General features: G+C 49.7%; 1 protein-coding gene across 2 annotated transcripts in view; it reads left to right on the forward strand.

Annotated features, from left to right (window-relative positions):
* Nucleotides 1-11,122, forward strand: part of RCOR1 (REST corepressor 1) — a 59,435-nt gene extending 48,313 nt beyond the window's left edge. The window contains exons 12-13 of one of the 2 annotated variants that reach the window (XM_073578014.1): nucleotides 9,073-9,152; nucleotides 9,911-11,122. In XM_073578014.1, the coding sequence (XP_073434115.1) occupies nucleotides 9,073-9,152; nucleotides 9,911-9,923 (93 nt within the window). In that variant the 3' untranslated portion in view covers nucleotides 9,924-11,122. The remainder of the gene's footprint in view (nucleotides 1-9,072; nucleotides 9,153-9,910) is intronic. The other variant, XM_073578015.1, reaches the window with a different exon arrangement.
* The last annotated feature ends 7,876 nt before the right edge of the window (nucleotides 11,123-18,998 follow it).

Here is an 18,998-nt window from a genome sequence, read left to right on the forward strand (position 1 = left end):
GTAACGTCTTTTCTTTCAGATGGACCTTCTCACCTACCTCTGGAGGGATACAGTGTGAACAGTCACAACTGTAGTCCCACGTAGAGACTAAGTACAGCGTGTAGTGCCACCCCGTATCCTCATGTCTAGTCGTCAGGACCCCAACCCCTAACACGGAAGTGTTTAGGTGACCTGGATTTGGTCCTAGCCACCGTTTCCTACCCACTCGCCCACCAGAGCCTGTCGGTTTTAGGAGGCATAGATGTCCCACAATTCAGGAATTCCAGACGACTGACATTTCCTGGATGGAGAGGTACATCTTTCTGTCCTCCCCAGGTTCCTTCCAGATGCAATGAGGAGAAGATCCAAATAAAAATTCAAGTAAAGAAGAAGATACAAAGGCTGAAGACAGAAGGAAGATCCAAGTAAAAATCTTTATTTCTAGGGCTTCAGTGTAATTGATTGAGATCCATAGGTAACTGTTTCCATTTGTTTCCCTATGGATTGGGACACTTGGCTACCTTGTGCAGCACTTTTAGGGCCTCCGTGACGCTCCCCCCCCCCCTGTTTGGCGGTCACAGTCCTTAATCTAGGTTCTGGCTTCTCTTGGGCCTAGTCTCAGTATTTGGCTCCACCCCCTTCTCAGCTCTTCGGGCGGCCTTTTCTCCGGCCCATCGATCCCACACTTCCTCTTTCTGTGCACGGCGGTTAACTCTGCCCCCTTCTCCTAGCTTCATCAGACAGGCTCTGCAGCCGTTGCCAACTTTCTCCTCTCCTGGACCTGGTGGTTAGCTCTGCCCCTTCCGGCCTAGAGCGGGCATTTCAGCATTAACCCACCCCTCTGCAATGCATGCTCTGTCTCTGTTGGTCCCTTTCATCCTCCTTGCCTTCGCCATTTGCAGCGCTCTACATCCTGGAAGCAGACTTCACGACACCGGCATCTTACTGTGAGTAGCTCTGCAGACTGACACTGTCCTCTGCGTTCTCTTCCTGCCCCCTAACCTTCTGGCATTAGTAGGTCTACTCATCATGCCTATTCCTAAAGGAGAGCGTTCCCGTCCTACTTACCCTTCTTCTTCCTCTGCTCTTATCAGACACTGTCTGCTCTTTATGTAAATGCAAGCTCCCTTCAGGTCAGTCATTTCTCTTCTGTCAGGACTGCAGTAGACCCCCTTCACCCACCACTCAGGAGCCCCCTACTGCCCTAGGAGAGAGAGGTGCCCTTATCCTTGTGTGGGTTTCCTCTGTCACAGTCCGTGGCGGACCTCACCAAGATGTCGCAGACCCTGGTGTACGTTCTTGACAAGTTGCCCCTTCTGGCCTCCGCAGTTACGAGTGGATCGCAGGACTAGTCTATGCCTACCAACATAGGCTGTAAGAGATCCAGGCATATGTCGTTCTAGGTCCTCTTCCCGCTCCATTTGTCCCCCGTCTCTCCCGGCAGTCTGCCTCTTCCCGATCCTCCCTCCTCAGTCAGGCAGGGCAGATTCGGATGGAATAGGACCTGTATTTGGCCTCTAATATGAGAGCCTCATTGTGGTGGGCAACCAGATCTTTAACATGGAGAATACCTCTACGGAACCTGCAGAACAGGTGGTTTCGTTTACATGGTTGAAACCAGCTCCCAAGGCTTTTGCCCCACATAGAGAATTTGAGAAGGTACTTGCCAGGGAAAGGGAGATCCTGACCAGACGCTTCCAAAGAGGGAAGCGTCTCGGCATCCTATATCCCTGAGCTCACTGTGAACTGGTCCGCTTCTCCAACTCTGGACACTCCAGTTTCCAGACTGTCCACCAACACTGTCCTCCCTCTTACAAATAGAGCATCCTTCAATGACTCCAATGACAGGATCATATAATCTGTTGAGAAATCTGCCTTTGAAGGATGGAGTCATTTCTTTCAGTAATTGCTTTCATGGAGGCGCAGGAGTTTCTATGCGCCATAGACATCCAGGACGACTATCTCCATGTCCCTATCTTCTCAGGGCATCAGTGGTTCCTGCATTTTCCAGTGCAGCAGGACCATTTTCAGTTCGTTGCCCTACCATGGCAGCGTTAATGGCCATTCTGCGGATCAGAGGCCTTGTGCTTAATCCCGTACCTTGACGACATTCTCATCAAGGCTCCATCCTTTTCTCAGGCCCAGGAAAGCTTGGCCATTGTTCTCGACACTGTCCCGTTTCAGATGGCTAGTCAACAAGGCAAACTCTTTTCTAGGCATGCTGTTCAACACCTGCCAAACAAGGGTTTGTCTTCCCGAAGAGATCCATGCTCCAGCAGGGGGTTCGCTCTCTGCAGGACCCTTTGCTTCCATCTTTCTGCTCAGCCATGACTATCCTGGGAATGATGGTGGCAGCATCGGAAGTTATTCGTTTTGCGCAATTCCATTCAAGACCACTTCAGCAGGCCATCCTATCTCAGTGGAACAGGTCTGTTCTCTCTCGCTCGCTCTCTCTCGCGCTCTCTCTCGCGCTCTCTCGCGCTCTCTCTCGCGCTCTCTCTCGCGCTCTCTCTCGCGCTCTCTCTCGCGCTCTCTCTCGCGCTCTCTCTCGCGCTCTCTCTCGCGCTCTCTCTCGCGCTCTCTCTCGCGCTCTCTCTCGCGCTCTCTCTCTCGCGCTCTCTCTCTCGCGCTCTCTCTCGCGCTCTCTCTCGCGCTCTCTCTCGCGCTCTCTCTCGCGCTCTCTCTCGCGCTCTCTCTCGCGCTCTCTCTCGCGCTCTCTCTCGCGCTCTCTCTCGCGCTCTCTCTCGCGCGCTCTCTCTCGCGCTCTCTCTCGCGCTCTCTCTCGCGCGCTCTCTCTCGCGCTCTCTCTCGCGCTCTCTCTCGCGCTCTCTCTCGCGCTCTCTCTCGCGCTCTCTCTCGCGCTCTCTCTCGCGCGCTCTCTCTCGCGCGCTCTCTCTCGCGCGCTCTCTCTCGCGCGCTCTCTCTCGCGCGCTCTCTCTCTCGCGCTCTCTCTCTCGCGCTCTCTCTCTCGCGCTCTCTCTCTCGCGCTCTCTCTCTCGCGCTCTCTCGCTCGCGCTCTCTCGCTCGCGCTCTCTCGCTCGCGCTCTCTCGCTCGCGCTCTCTCGCTCGCGCTCTCTCGCTCGCGCTCTCTCGCTCGCGCTCTCTCTTCCCGAGTCAAACAATGTCTCAATTGGTGGCTTTCATCCACTCTTTTTCCAGTGTCAGTCCTTTCTTCCCGTTCACTGGCAAGTGCTGATGACGGACGCTAGCCTTCTTGACTCAGGTGCGGTCTTTCGCCACCTGACTGTCCAGGGACGTTGGTTGGCAGAGGATTCCTGTCTGCCAATCAAAATCCTCTAGATGAGGGCCATTCTTCTGTTCCTCCGTTACTGGGAAAAGCTTCTGAGGGGTTTGCCAATCTGAGTTCAGACGGACAATGCACGGTGGTGGCATTTATCAATCACCAGGGAGGGACTCAGAGCCCCTTGGTGGTGGCCGAGGTATTTAAGATTCTCCTCTGGGCGGAGGCGACTGTTGCGGCAATCTTTGCAATACATGTCGATGAGGAAGTCCGTATGTGGACCTCATGGCATCCCGTCTGAGCAGGAAGGTTCCATGGTTCATTTTTCGCGGTGGGCACCGATGTCCTGGCGATTCCCTGGTCACAGTTTGTTCTTCCCTATCTGTTTCCTCCCCTCCCCCTTCTTCTCAGGCTGTTGAAGATCAAGGCTGAAGGGGTGCTGGTCATTCTGATTGCACCGGATTGGCCCAGAAGGTCTTGGTTTGCAGAGATCGTCAATCTTCTCGTGGGACGCCCCCTGGAGGCTACCAGACGAGCTAGATCTTCTGTCCCAAGGACCGATATGCCACCAGAATTCTCGGTCACTCAGTTGAACGGTGTGGCTGTTGAAACCGCGGTTCTGAGAGCGGTCGGGTTTTCAGATCGGGTGATACGCACCATGATTCAAGCTAGGAATTCACCATCTTCCAGGGTCTATTATATTGGACTTTGAAAGCCTGTTTCAGCTGGTGTGAGTCTAATCACGTCCCGCCTATATCCATTTCTCTCCCTTCCATTTTGGCGTTTCTCTAGGTAGGACTTGACACTGATCTTGCTCTTCGTTAAAGGGCCAGTTGTCAGCTCTTTCTATTTTACAGAAAAATTTATCCTCCCGTTCTTAGCCAGAACTTTTCTTAAAGGGGTCACGGATGTCGCTCCCTTGTACCAGACACCTGTGGACCCCTGAGACCTCAATATATATTTCTGGAGGCCCTTAGGAGTTCTTTCTTTGAATCTCTCCCGAGACATCTCGCTGTCCTTTCTGTCTTGGAAGGTTGCATTTCTTGTAGCCATCACCTCCATTAGGCACATCTCGGAATTGGCGGCTCTTTTCTGTCACCCTCCTTTCTTGGTTCTTCACCAGGACAATGTGGTTTTGCGGCCTCTACCTTCCTTCTTCCCAAGGTGGTGTCTGCATTTCACCTAAATGAGGATATTGTTCTTCTTCCTTTTGTCCTGCTCCGACTCTGCATCTGGAGCGTTCACTGAACAGGTTAGACCTGGTCAAGGTGGTAAGGGTCTATCTGGCTAGGACCACCCCATTTGGTAGGACACTTTGTCATTCCAGAGGGTGTGCGAAGAGGCCTGCCGGCCTCCAAGGCTATAAATGCTTGCTGGATCATAACATCAATATTGGAGGCTTATCGGGTCAAGAACAGAGTGGCTCTCTCTACCTGAGCAGTGGGCGCCTCCTGGGCGGTACACCATAGGGCATCCGTCTTTCAACTTTGCAAAGCGGCAACCTGATCTTCCATTCACATGTTCGCCAAATTTTCTAGGGTCTATACGTACGCTTCGGCAGACGCCAGCCTAGGTAGAAGGATCATGCAGGCGGCAGTGGTGAGTTCTCCAACCTGAATGGAGTTTCTGCTGTTTCTCTCCCCAGGGACTGCTTTGGGATGTCCCATGGTTCCTATGTCCTCCAATGAAGCTATAGAGAAAACAGGATTTTTGGTTGCTTACCATAAACTCTGTTTCTTGGAGCCTTCATTCGAGGACACAGCACCCTCCCATGTTTATCAGCTCTTTTTACTGTTATATTGTTAGTTGTCTGTTTTTATTTCTATCTTGTTGCTTCTCCTACTGCTTTGTCACTAACTGATTAACCTAGTGCCAGTTGGTAGGTTGTACACTGCAGAGGAGGAGCTAACTTTTTTTGTGCATATTGTCAGCCTCCTAGTGGCAGCAGCATACACCCATGGTTCCCGTGTCTCCCTATGAAGGCTCCGAGAAACAAAGATTTTACATTAAGCAAACAAAAATCCTGTTTTCCAGCACTGTCATTATGGATATACTGTATGTCCATAAGCTGTGCCCTGTTATTGGACATGCTACAAAAGACCTTTGCTCCCATGATATCCTCCTGGCAGTTTACCTTAGAGGTTGTCAGTAGTGATGAGCGAGCATGCTCGGATAATGCTATATACATTGATCTAATTATACTAGGCAAAAATCTATTACTGAACATGAGGTTCTTAGTGTAACATTCTGATCAGACTGTATGAAGCCACTGCTATGCATTGGCCTATGGCCTTAAAAGAGCAGTGTTGTGTGCTACCCATCATCGCAGCAACAATGTATCAGAAGGGTGGGCGACCTGGTGCCCCACAGCACCCATACTGCCAGACTGTTTCCCCACGACTTCGCGACTCCGCACCAGCACAAAACCTCAACAATAATGGCCGCCACACAGCACCTACACCAAATGAAAGGAGCATTGAAACTCTCATTCAAGAGCTCAAGTGAAAGCAAAAATAGGCAGTATTTTTTTTTTCTCCGTCTCATTGGGGGACACAGGTACTGTGGGTGTATGCTACTGCCATCTGGAGGCTGACACTAAGTATACAAAAAAAAAGTTAGCGCCGCCGCATACACCCTCGCCCCGATTGCGGGCGGAAACCAGTTTTATGCTTGGTGTCTTTGGAGGCACACATGTCTGGGTTTTTCCAGACTTCTTCTTTTTTTTTTTTTCCCATGAAGATAAGACAGGGGCGACGGACCCTATTGAAAGGGTCCGATCTCCCCAAACCATCAACGGGCGAGCACACGTTGAGTATCGTCTCTGCGTATCCTTTCCAGCACCGAGGGACATCTCTGGGACTTTTCCCCGGACATCTATTTTTCTTTTTTATTTTATGAAGATAAGACCGGGGCAACGCATCCTATTGAAAGGATCCGATTTCCCCAAACCATCAACGGGTGAGCACGTGCGAGTGTCCCTCCACGTATCCTTTTCCGCACCGTGGGACATTATGCCAGACTTAGCCCTGTCCACCCCTAGGTATTGAAACCATGGGCTTGCACAGAGGCTCAAGACTAGTCTGTGCGGCCCCCACTGCTCCACCAACGCACGACGGCGGTGCTACATGGCGGCGGACGGTCCCTCTCCTCGCCCCTGCAAGGCGGACGGAGCTAGGGTGCCTGCACCGTCCAAAATGGATTACCTCATGGCCTCTGCTAATGGCAGGTATGGATGGCTGGGGAGGGCCCCTGGGCAGCGAGAGGCTCCAGGTCAGCGGTGCGGCCATAGGTGGCAGGTTTTTGGGCTAGGGCTGCGATCCAGCAATCTCCATTCCTTTCCTTCCTCTTTTCCTCCTCTCCTCCCCTCCTCCTCTCCTCCCTCCCTATACCTGCGTGGAGGGCCGCGTTAGGAAGATGCCCCAGCGGTGGTGAAGGAGAGCGCTTCAAGGGGGTGCAGGCAGGATCGCCGGGATAGCGGGGCCGCCAGTGCACGGGCGGGCAGAGGCTAATTTAGCCCGCGGCTTTGGCCTAGGCCGCGGGTGGAAGTTCCGCCCCCCGGCGTGACGTCATATCTGGCGCAGCCCCCCTGTGGCTAGGGCGGTGCCGGACAAATTGAGGCCCCGTCGTCCGTATAGGTTGTCCGCTCAAGTCAAGCGGTCACTACAGTGGCGGACGTGCGACTCCTCTCTTATTCAGAAGAAGCCTTTTCCCCCAGATCAATGGTTGGTGATCACAACCGATGCGAGCCTCCTCGGTTGGGGAGCAGTTTTCCGCCATCACACGACTCAGCGGCGATGGTCGCAACAGGAGGCACGCCTCCCAATCAACTTGTTGGAGATACGAGCAGTACGGTTTCCAGCACTTTCTAGCAGGACGTCCTGTCCGGATACAGTCGGACAAAGCCACGGCGGTGGCATACGTGAATCATCAGGGGGGCACGCGCAGCAGGGCAACCATGCGCGAGATAGAACATGTACTACGCTGGGCCGAGGGGAACCACTCAGTGATTTCGGCAGTCCACATACCAGGCGTGGAAAATTGGGCAGCGGACTTCCTAAGCCGGCAGGGTGTCATGTCCGGGGAATGGTCCCTGCACCCAGAGGTCTTCCAGCAGATTTGCCAACGGTGGGGGGGCACCGGACGTGGATCTGATGGCCTCCAGGGTAAACGCCAAAGTAGCCGTGTTTGTTGCTCGGTCTCAAGACCCGCGAGCGATCGCAGTGGATGCGTTGGTTCTACCATGGAACCAGTTTCGCCTCCCGTACCTGTTTCCCCCACTGCCACTACTTCCGAGGGTCATCAGGAAGATCAAAACAGAGAGGGTTCCGGCAATTCTGGCATGGTACGTGGATCTAGTGCAGCTTCTTGCGGATGTTCCTTGGCGGCTGCCAGAACGGCCAGACTTTTACTGTCTCAGGGGTCGATCTTCCATCCGAACTCAGGGGCCCTGTGTTTGATGGCGTGGCCATTGACTCTTGGATCCTGACCCAAGCGGGGTTCGGGCGTGAAGTGGTTGCTACAATGGTTAGCGCCCGGAAGCCTACCTCGGCGAGAATTTACCATCACACTTGGAAGGTTTTCTTTGGTTGGTGTCGAGAGCACGAGGTTGCTCCACTGTCTCTTTCGATTCCCAATTTCTTCAGTCAGGCCTAGACTCAGGGTTAGCCCCGAGCTCCCTTAAGAGACAGATATCGGCCCTGTCCGTCCTTTTCCAGCGAAGAATCGCTACCAACATGCAGGTCAAGACATTCATTCAAGGGGTCTCACATTTGGTACCCCCCTATAGAGCGCCCCTGGGACCTTAACCTGGTCCTGAGTGTCCTGCCGGAAGCTCCTTTTGAGCCGTTGCGAGAAATTTCGTTGTCATACCTTTCCAGGAAGGTCGCATTCTTGGTAGCCATAACTTCTATTAGGCGAGTCTCGGGAGTTGGCAGCCCATTCTTGTAGAGCACCGTTTCTTACCTTCTACAAGGATAAGGCAGTTCTTAGACCAGCTCCCCCCTTTCTGCCGAATGTTGTGTCCTCGTTTCACATTAATGAGGACATTGTCCTGCCTTCATTTTGCCCAGCGCCAGTACATCAGATAGAAAGGGCACTCCACACATTGGACCTAGTGAGAGCGCTCAGAAGATGTATCGCGGACAGCACCCTTTCGCCAGACAGACTCGCTGTTTGTTATCCCCGAAGGGCGCAGGAAGGGACTCACAGCTTCAAAGTCGACCATAGCCAGATGGATCCGCCTAACTATTCAAGAGGCTTACCGGATTAGAGCGCACTCTACTCGAGCAGTGGGCGCCTCTTGGGCGCTTCGGCACCAGGCTTCGGCAGAGCAGGTATGCAAAACAGCAACCTGGTCCAGCCTGCACACTTTTTCTAAATATTACAATGTGCATACTCAGGCTTCATCAGATGCGAGCCTGGGTAGAAGAATTCTCCAAGCAGCGGTGGGGCACCTTTAGCAGGAGGTGCATGTGGCTTGGATCGGTGACTCAATCTCCCACCCAGGGACTGCTTTGGGAAGTCCCACAGTACCTGTGTCCCCCAATGAGACGAAGGAGAAACATGGATTTTTGTGAGTACTCACCGTAAAATCCTTTTCTCCCAGACGCTCATTGGGGGACACAGCACCCACCCTATTAGCCAGTTAGTTGGCTCTTGTTTAATTAGTATGATTCCTTTTTAAAAAAAAAAAAAATTAGGGTGGTCCTTTTTTCAGACATATGGTATTCTGCTTTAGGGCTAAATTGTTTTGTGTTCTCCTACTGCTATTGCACTAAACTGGTTTCCGCCCGCAATCGGGGCGAGGGTGTATGCGGCGGAGGAGGAGCTAACTTTTTTTTTTGTATACTTAGTGTCAGCTTCCAGACGGCAGTAGCATACACCCACAGTACCTGTGTCCCCCAATGAGCGTCTCGGAGAAAAGGATTTTACGGTGAGTACTCACAAAAATCCATATTTTTTTGCTGTGTCCTATTTTAAAATCAGCTGTGCCAAATGAAAGGGGTTGTCCGGGCTTTTCACATAATCTCAGTACATATCAGGGCTGCAGAATTATGACAAGTAATTTACTTTCTGTCACTAGTTTGCACGGTTTTCTAGATATTCTGAACAGAATGTCCAAGGGGGGGGGGGGGGAGTGTGTTATGGCATTGAAATGAGAACTAGTCGTAATCTCCTACTCTACTCCAAACATGTCCTCTATAGCAACAACCCCACCCTCCATAGCTACAGGCCCTCCCCGTCCACATAAAGAAGCCCATCCCATTCTGTTCAGAATATCTAGAAAACCGTGCAAACTAGTGACAAAGTAAATTACTTATTGTCATAATTCTGCAGCCCAGATATGTACTGAGATTATGTGAAAAGCCCGGACAACCCCTTTAAGTTATATATATTTTCACCTAGCGACATTAGATCATTGTATGATTTTTGGAGGCGCTGTCCATGCTCTTTTTTTTTTTTGTCATAGTTGTCAGACTTGCATCTGGTCCAGACGGGCGTATTTCACAGTCCATATGCCAACTAAAATGCCAAGACTGACCCGAGCCAAGAGCCTCATGGACACGCAAACTTATAAGCTCGGGTTTGGAGACCGGGCGTGTGATGGACGCCCGTCTGAACCTGTCCTTAGCAGAGCTGATTCACCTCGTAATACTTTTTTCACTTTTTCTTTCTTTTTCCTACTTATAGGCTTCTCTTCTAGATGTCAGATTCACCCCAGCTTCATGAGACCAAGAACTGTTAGCCTTGACTACTTAGTTTTCCCAGAATTTCAGGTATTACAAGGACTCGGCCAACCACCCTCATCATGCTTTGTGGACAAGCAGCTACTTACCAAAAAGGCAAATAACGTCCAGCCCTTCAAGATATCTGCCTTAATCATCTCTAGTCCCCACACACATCCAAACTCTGTTTCCACTCCGATAAACGACGGGAGACTACACTTGTTCCCCTTCAAAACATTGGAGACACCATCAGAACAAGGCGACCTCTCCTGCCTGTAAATACCCTGCAAACTATCCCCAGCCCCAATCTTCCAATTAAGACTTCTTCGGCTGCCAGATGACCACAGTCCCGGCTGTACAGATGCTGCATGCACAAACTTGTGTTTTTCTGTTTTTTTTTTTTTTTTGGATGTATAATTAGTTTAGCATTAATGAAGACCCATCCCGTATGCAGGAATTATTCTTTTCCTCCAGTTTCATCATTTTGTTTTATGGACAAATGGATTGTTGGATTTTGGCGGATTTCCACGGACATGAAATTTCAGCCACTGTTGAGGTTTTTCGGTGTTGTCTCCATATTTCGGGAGGGAGAAGAATCAACTAGAATTTCCCTAAATATTAGGGAGTGCGTTTTATTAACTAGATAGGTTTTTGGTTTAATTTCTTTAAGATTTTATTTTTGTAATTTAAATAGCGGTTTCATGTCCTGATAACCAAGAAAAATGTCATAACGTGTAACTTTTCACACATTAGCTCTGAAATGACCCTGCCTTGCCATCTGTGGTCGTATCGAGCTGCTGTCAAAACTTTGCTTTGGGGTCTTGGGACCAGACTGTGCTTCATTGATGCACTAATGTCCTAAGTCTTAACAATCCACCATCCCATCCGCTACACTTTGATGCAGCTCTGGCTGTGAATGGATCATAAAACCCGAAAAGCAGCACAAGCTCACCATGCTGAGCGTTTTGCATACATCTAAACTGTGAAAGGTGGAATTTTTTTTTTTTTTTTTTTACCTTTTCTTAGCATTAAGAGAGGTGCAATGTCCAGGTGATCCCATAATTTCTGTAATGTCGATATCATGTCTATAATTTTAGCCTTTGTAACTTTACAAACTCCAGACTTTCATCACTATCTTGTCTCCATGTTACTGGTTAATACAACTTTTTTAATATTTTTTTCCCGCTCCATAATTTATTTCCTCTTCAGATAATGTATATTTAATCTTTTTTTTTTTTTAAATATATTTATATTTGCATGCTCGTCTTATGTGCCTTTTACATTTTACTACTGGCGAATGACCTGTATCAAGTGGATATATTAAGGTGTCTCCTTTTTTTTTTTTACCCCCTCCTCCTCTACTCTGTGGCTTTTTCTTGTCTCTGATTTGCAGTTCAGAAAATTAATAATATATTTGCAACTTTTTTGATTTTTTTTTTTCTTATAGTTTGTATAGAAGCGTTCTAAAATCATACTTTATATTTATTTATTCAGTCAATAAGATTGGAGAATAGTGGGGACCATGCTGCACTTGGGGGAGATATAGTATGGTTATATATTATGCCATGTTTTCTGTAATCTGGGCTAATGGAAAGTTGTGTTTTACTCTCACCTACTCCATAGCAGCATCTCTCTCCTTCCTCCTGCTTGAGGGGAAGGGCCAAGCGGGAGGAGTCCTGCTCCTTCCTCCTGCTTGAGGCGAAGGGCCAAGCGGGGGTCCTGCTCCTTCCGTTTGTTCAAGGTGAAGGGCCAGCAGGTTGGAAACACTAAATCATATATTAGAAGACAAGGCCAAGTTACGAGTCAGTCATTGTAAAAATCAAGGGTGCAGATAAGCAAATGCCGAATACTGGTGTCAGCAGCTGCTGCAGTTTCCGCTGCTGTATATACACAAAGCATACAGGGTGTAGTTGGGGCATAATCGCCTACTTTTCAGCCGCCCATGGGTGTGCCTGAATCCATTATGTCCTTTTACAGACCGGTTAGTCCGATCAGCAGCCTGCAGGGACATAGCTGCCACTCCTGACAGCTCCTTTTCTCTGGCACCTCCCCACCTTGTACTCCCCGCACTGGTAGTCAAAATGGGGAGGCCATCAGGGAAGCCACATGACTGAGCCGTGCCTGTAGGAAGCTCATCCAGACAAAATGGCTCGGATTGTTTGGATACTCATTGGTCAACTCTGCAAGCGGGGTAATGATGGGGGGCACAATGCACAACCAGGGAGGAGAATTTTATTGCATGCTTTTTCTTTATTGATTTTAGGCTTTATTTTTAGTGTAATAGTTACTAAAAAAAAATTGCCATTATGCAGAACTTATTTTTTTTCTTTTCTAACACCAGGAAGAATAGTTTCCCTGAGTCAATGTAAGTTCCTATTTGCATTAATTTTTGTGAAATGAGCGTCCGTGAAACTCTTGCCTGATACATTCCCTCAATTTATAGCAATGTGAATGTGCAAAATTATGTGTTTTGGTGAAAGCTGGAAACTTATTAACTTATTGTGCCTAGTAGAATAATCCTCAGCACAACACCTCATCAATGATTGTATAGTTTTCTTGAATCTGAGCAATAATTCCCTTACTGCAGGCACATGAAGAAGCCGGAGCTATATACAATACTGCAATCCTACTTTTCAGGCCTCTTCACGCGTTTCAGCTTTTTTATTTTTATATTCTCTTGTATATAAATCTAATGGACTACTTATTCCTTTCACGAGGAGCAAAGTGCAGGTATCTCATTAGATGGCTAAATTTTGGATGCATCGATACCTTACACATGTCAGTCTGATAACGTGAAGCCCCTACAAAATCTGCCTCAAAGTAAATCCTCCACCTTTTAGCAGATGGATATCTTTCTCACACAGTGACAAAACCCTTGCAGAACTAGATTTAAAGGGTAAGTGATGGCGGATTTCTAAAATATGCCTACAATTAATAATCGCTGGCGATGAGAAAGTGGTGACTGGAAAGTCGGGGGGTCACCTTTACAATTTTTCCTTCACACTGTGGCATTTTCACCCACATACCTCTATACTAAAGGGCTATAAACTATCCAATTTGCAGACTGGTAGGTGTCAGACTGCTGGAACCCCCAACAGTCTCATAAATGCCACTTTTGCAACTGACCTGTGATCACCGCTGCAATGTTCATTTTCACTGGGACTGCTGAACTCTGTTCTCAGAAATGATTTCTTTAATCACAACTAGAGGAAGCATACTGTGCTGACACATGAAGTGTACAGAAGGCACCCTCTAGTGGCGGCTGTAGACATTTTTTAACCCCTTAGTGACTGGGCGCTTTTCTCTATCGCCTTATTGGGGGACACAGAAACCATGGGTGTATGCTGCTGCCACTAGGAGGCTGACACTATGTAAATAAAAAAGTTAGCTCCTCCTCCGCAGTGTACATCCCACCGACAGGAAGTAGGATGCTCAGTTTAGCTTAGTGTCAGTAGGAGGTGGACACGGGTCTTTTACTAGACCCTTATCTACCTCAATGTGCGTCGTTTTCTTTCAGGTTCCCGGAGGGATACAGTGTGAACAGTCACTACTGTACTCCCACACAGAGACTGAGTACGGCGTGTACTGCCACCCCGTATCCTCATATGTCTGGACGGCAGGACACCAAAATCCCTAACACAGGCGCGTGTTTAGGTGATCCCACAAGAGAGAGAATACCTGGTCCTGCCTACGTCTCCCACCCACTCGCCCACCAGAGCCTGTCGGTCGAGGAGACACGGACGTCCCGCAACATGGATTCTGGACGTCCGATTTTCGTGATTGAGGAGGTACTTTCCCTCTTTTCTCCCCGGTCACTGAAGAGGTGAAGAAAACGGGATAAGAAGGAGAAAGAAGAAGAAAAAAAAAAAAAAAAAAACAACCCTTTATTCAAAGAGATAGTAGTTTGGGCGGCTGGCGCAGTTCATACCCTTCCGACTGGTTTCAGGGGCCTCAGCACTGCCTTGCAGATCCTTTGGGGAAGAGAGGGGGTTTAGGCACACAGAGGCTTCCTGTTCTTTGTGCCCCGTACAGCCTGTCTAAGCGGCGTCATGGCACTTTGTTTGCGCCACTTTTAGCACCCTGGCGCCACTGTGGGGACCCGTTTGGCACTATTGTATGTCCTCCGCGGCCTCCCGCTCCGGCGGCCGCCGGCTGTAATCTAGGTCCCGGCTTCATTTTGGGCCTAGTGGAAGTGCTGACTCCGCCCCCCCTTCCTTTCGGCTTCGGGCGGGCCTTTTCCCGCCCGTTTCTCCTCGCCTCTTCCTGTGTGGCGTCAGGCTCCGCCCGCTATCCTCAGACTGTGGACGGGAGCCGCCGCCATATTGCTCCTCCGGGCCCCGCGTTTAGCTGAGAGTGGGCTTCCCGGTCTCTGGCCGCCCTCACAGCGCGCACGTTCTGCCCTGCGTATTCTGGCAGACGCCATTTTCCGGCTGTGGTACAGTGGAGCCGCATCCAGCTATGGGACCTGCCTGTCTCTCTCTACAGCCAAGTCTCATACAGGACATCTGCTGTAAGTAGCTGCACTGCAGACTGATCCCCCCCCCCCTCCTCTGCTCTCCTGTCCCCTAACCTTCTGGCAGCGCTTAGTGGGATTGTTCTCATGTCTAACTCTAGGCCACTTCGTTCTCCTCCTATTCCTCCACTGTGGTCCTCTCCCACCGTCCAGGAGCCCCCAGTTGACCCGGTCGTACAGTCTCTGGAGCCGTACAGTCACTAACTTGAAGGTTTTTCTGGAGCCGTACGATCTCTGAAGTAACTGTACTCTAGAGCTGTACAGTCACTGACGTAATAGTACTCAAATTACTGGCATAATTGTAATCTTCTGCCGCGCAGTTTCTAGTGCATCAGTATGTCGGAGATCTGATTTCGTCACACGGTTGTTGTGTTTTTCGGCCATTACGGATTGGTGCCCTGATTTTCAGCAGAGCAAGTCTCAGCCATTGCTTCACATAAAGACGTTGGGGTCCTGTCATAGCAACTCCATATCTACGGCTCACAGGCACTCTCCCTTCAATTTTCTGCAGCCCCCTTCGGACGCTGGATTCATACTGCTATAAGCAGAACAGGGTGCTGCTTCTTTCTCTTCACGTCTCCAGTATTTGGGCCGGACTTCTAGCTGAATAGAAGTCCGTGTTATCCGGCAATTGTCTGCTGTGGCTCAGTGGATAGAGAAGCTGACCACAACTCGCTGTTCCAGAAGTTGCAACCGTGGCGCACAACAGAGAGTAGTGTTTAGTCTCTTTCTGATCCCAGGCCTACTGTTCTACAGTCATAAGAATTGACTGGTCAGAATCTACTTTACTACAGACTTCGTGGCACGGCTTACTACGCGTGAAGCCATTATTCTGCCTAATGTCGTCAGGTATCCAGACCTAGACCGCAACACAGAAGCCGTTATTCTGCCTAATGTCGTCAGGTACCCAGTCCTATACCGCAATACAGAAGCCATTATTCTGCCTAATGCCGTCAGGTACCCAGACCTAGACTGAATCACAGAAGCCGTTATTCTGCCTAATGCCGTCAGGTACCCAGACCTAGACCGCATCACAGAAGCCGTTATTCTGCCTAATGCCGTCAGGTACCCAGACCTAGACCGCATCACAGAAGCCGTTATTCTGCCTAATGCCGCCAGGTTTTCAGACCTAGACCGCAGCCAGAAGCAGTTATTCGGCCTAATGCCATCAGGTATTCCGGCCTAGACCGCAACACATAAGCCGTTATTCTGCCTAATGTCGTCAGGTATCTAGGCCTAGACTGCCCCGGCAGCTAGGCTATATCCGCTATCCAGGCTTCAGACGCGGCGGGCGTGAGTAAGCAGGAGCCGAGATCCCGCGGCGGCATCACCTACCAGGTACAGTAGTTCAAACGGTTGTATTACTGTGGAGACGCGTCTGGGGTTGACTGCTTCAGTGGTACTGGTGTTCTGTACCGTATTCAGGTGAGTCAGACACTCTCGCCTTCAGGTTCTTCGTGTTCTATTGCAGCAGTACTCTATCCCTTATTGAGCACTTGAATAGTCCTCTATCAGACATGTTTAGTCAATACACGCCGTTTCTCTGGTAACTCAAACGTACCCGAGGCCATCAACTATACCGATCCGGCTATACTGTCCCGTTTTCTGGTGAGTCAGAAGCGTCCTCTCTCACGTTCCTCACGGTCTTTTGCAGCCTTTACCTGAGCTCCCGTCTAAAAGCCACTTGAGGTGAGGTGCCGGCATTTATTGCTCATAGCAGGCTACAGCCGCGGTTACAAGTCGCTTTCAGGTGAGTCAAAGACACCTCTCGGCTACATAGTTCATTGTCAATAACATCTGTGGTTTAACAGTTGAACGTAACCACTACCATGTCCAAACAGAACGGATCTCTGTCCCACAGTGCGGATCTTGGTAGCAACATATCTGGATACTCCACCTTCAGGTGGGTCAGACTCTCTCGGGTCAGGTACTGATGGTCGCGGTTTTACTGCGGCATGTTCTGTACCCTAAGTGTGAGTTGCACCACAGGAGTTTTTGCCAGAAGCTATCTTTACTGCCGGTGTAGTCCGCCTATCTTTAATGTTTCGCAAATAGTAGTTTATAAGTTCTAGCCTGCTTTAGGGGACTTCGAGCAACAAAACTACCATACGCTCCTTTTCTGTCGAAACTTACCTATTCTTTCTTACAGACGCCGAGTAAAGCCTTCAGCAGCTCAGACATGGGTCTTCTGACCGTGACCGGGAAAAAGTATCCCACCTCACAGGAGTGGGATCTAACTCTACGCAAGCATCGACCGGGGTAAAAAGCTGTTCCAGTCCTGGATCCAAGAATGAGTCTGGTGATAACGCGTTTCTTCCTTCGGCTAGTATTGTATCTTTTCACTGTTATCCTCAGGCGCGTTTTGTCTTAGACTTAGGCTAGCAGGTCTACACACCGTAATCCCCTCCCTGCTCCAGAGGGTCCAGGATGGTTTCGGTCGTTTACATCGTCATACAAATTGACCTGCCTTTCGTCAGCCTAGTTGTCTTCTGGTGTCTATTTGATCTACCTAGAGCCAACTTTTCTTACAGTTATCATACTCCATGTTTTGCTTGAACTTTCCTTACTCGACTAATCACTTTTCTAAGTCCAACTACACTATTTTTGTCCATATCCACACTCATCCCGGGGTGCTGGATTTATCTCCCTTTGCATCTCAGTCATCCAGTAGTCTCCGTTCTACCTCCTTAGTGGAGCAATCAGTTGTCTCTTTATAGCCATCCTGAGCCTACATCGCGGCGATGAGATCCAGATTATCCCCTGGTTCTATTCAGTACGTTTTCAGTGTTTGGCTCTTTCGCAGGTTCTCAGTGGCCTGTTCTCAGGTCTCGTCATTTTCTCACAGAACGGCCTTCCGCCGTTTCCAAGCAAGAGGGCGCCTTAGTATATCTCTACTTCTGCGACTACGAACCCTACGGTTCCAAGTCTCCCACTACTACGGTCCTTCCTGTCCCAGAAGTGCATCCCTCAGAGATTCCACGGCAAATTCACACAGTAGTTGGCAAGGTCAACCTTGAAACCATCCGCCGCTTTATAGTGTCCTGTCTTAGTCTCCACTCGTGTTGCAAACTTCTATAGACACGTGGCCTAGCTTGCTCATCAGAGCATTCTTGCTGGGGACCAGTCAGAAGATTTGATCGTCCTCACTGTCCAAAAAATTCCACTTGCATGGAAACATGGGTTTTCGCCTCATCGTTCCCTTCTAGGGGTTCATTTGGCTTTCGATCTCACGAGCGAAATTATCTCCAAACAAGTCCCTCACCAGCTTCCCGTTTCTTCCGGGTAGCTCCAATCGCTTAATTATTGGGGAGGTCACCGGAAGGACAAGCGCTTTCCTTCCTCAGGCTGAACCTCGTCGTACTTCAGCGCTTTTTCCTCAGCGTGCCTTTCCGGGATCTAGGATGGAGACCATCCTTTTTCTCAGGTGGAAATTTTTCTTCGTTCAGCATTTGCCTCCAGCGAATCGCATGATTTTTCCATGAAGCTCTTATCCAGGTCCTGATTTCTTCAGGGCTTTGGAGATATCTGCTTTTGCAACGTACGGGTTCATTTTCCTTTTCAGTTGGTAGCCTTCCCTTTCAGGCTCTCTACCACTCCTAGGGCGCCTCAGACTCTATAGCAGCTGTGGTACACTTCCTGTAGGTCAAGGGTCCACTCTACATCTCTCTAAATTCTCTCTCTTTCATCCGCCTCGAATTTTCCCTTCGTGGCGTGCTCTCATCAGGCTGCCTGGCCACAGCAACGGTACTTATCAAGCTCGGGCTTGAGGTATAGAGGTCCTCTGGCCTTCAGGTCAGCGTCTGCTCGCGGATTCTGGTCGACATTAGTAGGGTTGCCGGCCCAGGAGGGACTGCGTTCTTTTCAGTACGACGCACACTGCCCGGGCAGTGCGTGTCCTCCTGGCGGTACTTTTTGGGCCTTCGTCTGGCTCCTCTGCAGTACGGTCATTGCTCCTCCACAGGTCCATAAGGTTTCTCACAACCCATGCCTAGCTTCGGCAAGTGCCGGTCGGGGTAAAGAAGACCTCGCAGGTGACCTTGCAGGTGACGAGGGTGACTCCCTCGTCCTGATGGGGTTATTTGCTGTTCCCTCCCCTTGAGGACTGCTTTGGGACGTCCCATGGTTTCTGTGTCCCCCAATAAGGCGATAGAGAAAACAGGATTTTTTGTTGCTTACCGTAAAATCTGTTTCTCTGAGCCTTCATTGGGGGACACAGCACCCTCCCAAGTTGAACAGCACCGTTTACTGTATAATATTGTTACAGTATGGATTTGTGTTTTCTGTTTTTATCTCGTTACAGATTGCTTCTCCTACTGCTTTCTCACTAACTGAGCATCCTACTTCCTGTCGGTGGGGTGTACACTGCGGAGGAGGAGCTAACTTTTATTTGCATAGTGTCAGCCTCCTAGTGGCAGCAGCATACACCCATGGTTTCTGTGTCCCCCAATGAAGGCTCAGAGAAACAGATTTTACGGTAAGCAACAAAAAATCCTGTTTTTTTAACCCCTTCACCCCCAAGGGTGGTTTGCACGTTCATGAC

Source organism: Dendrobates tinctorius, unplaced genomic scaffold (assembly GCF_039654945.1).
Source record: "Dendrobates tinctorius isolate UK_male_01 unplaced genomic scaffold, ASM3965494v1 ptg000058l, whole genome shotgun sequence".
Lineage (NCBI taxonomy): Eukaryota > Metazoa > Chordata > Amphibia > Anura > Dendrobatidae > Dendrobates > Dendrobates tinctorius.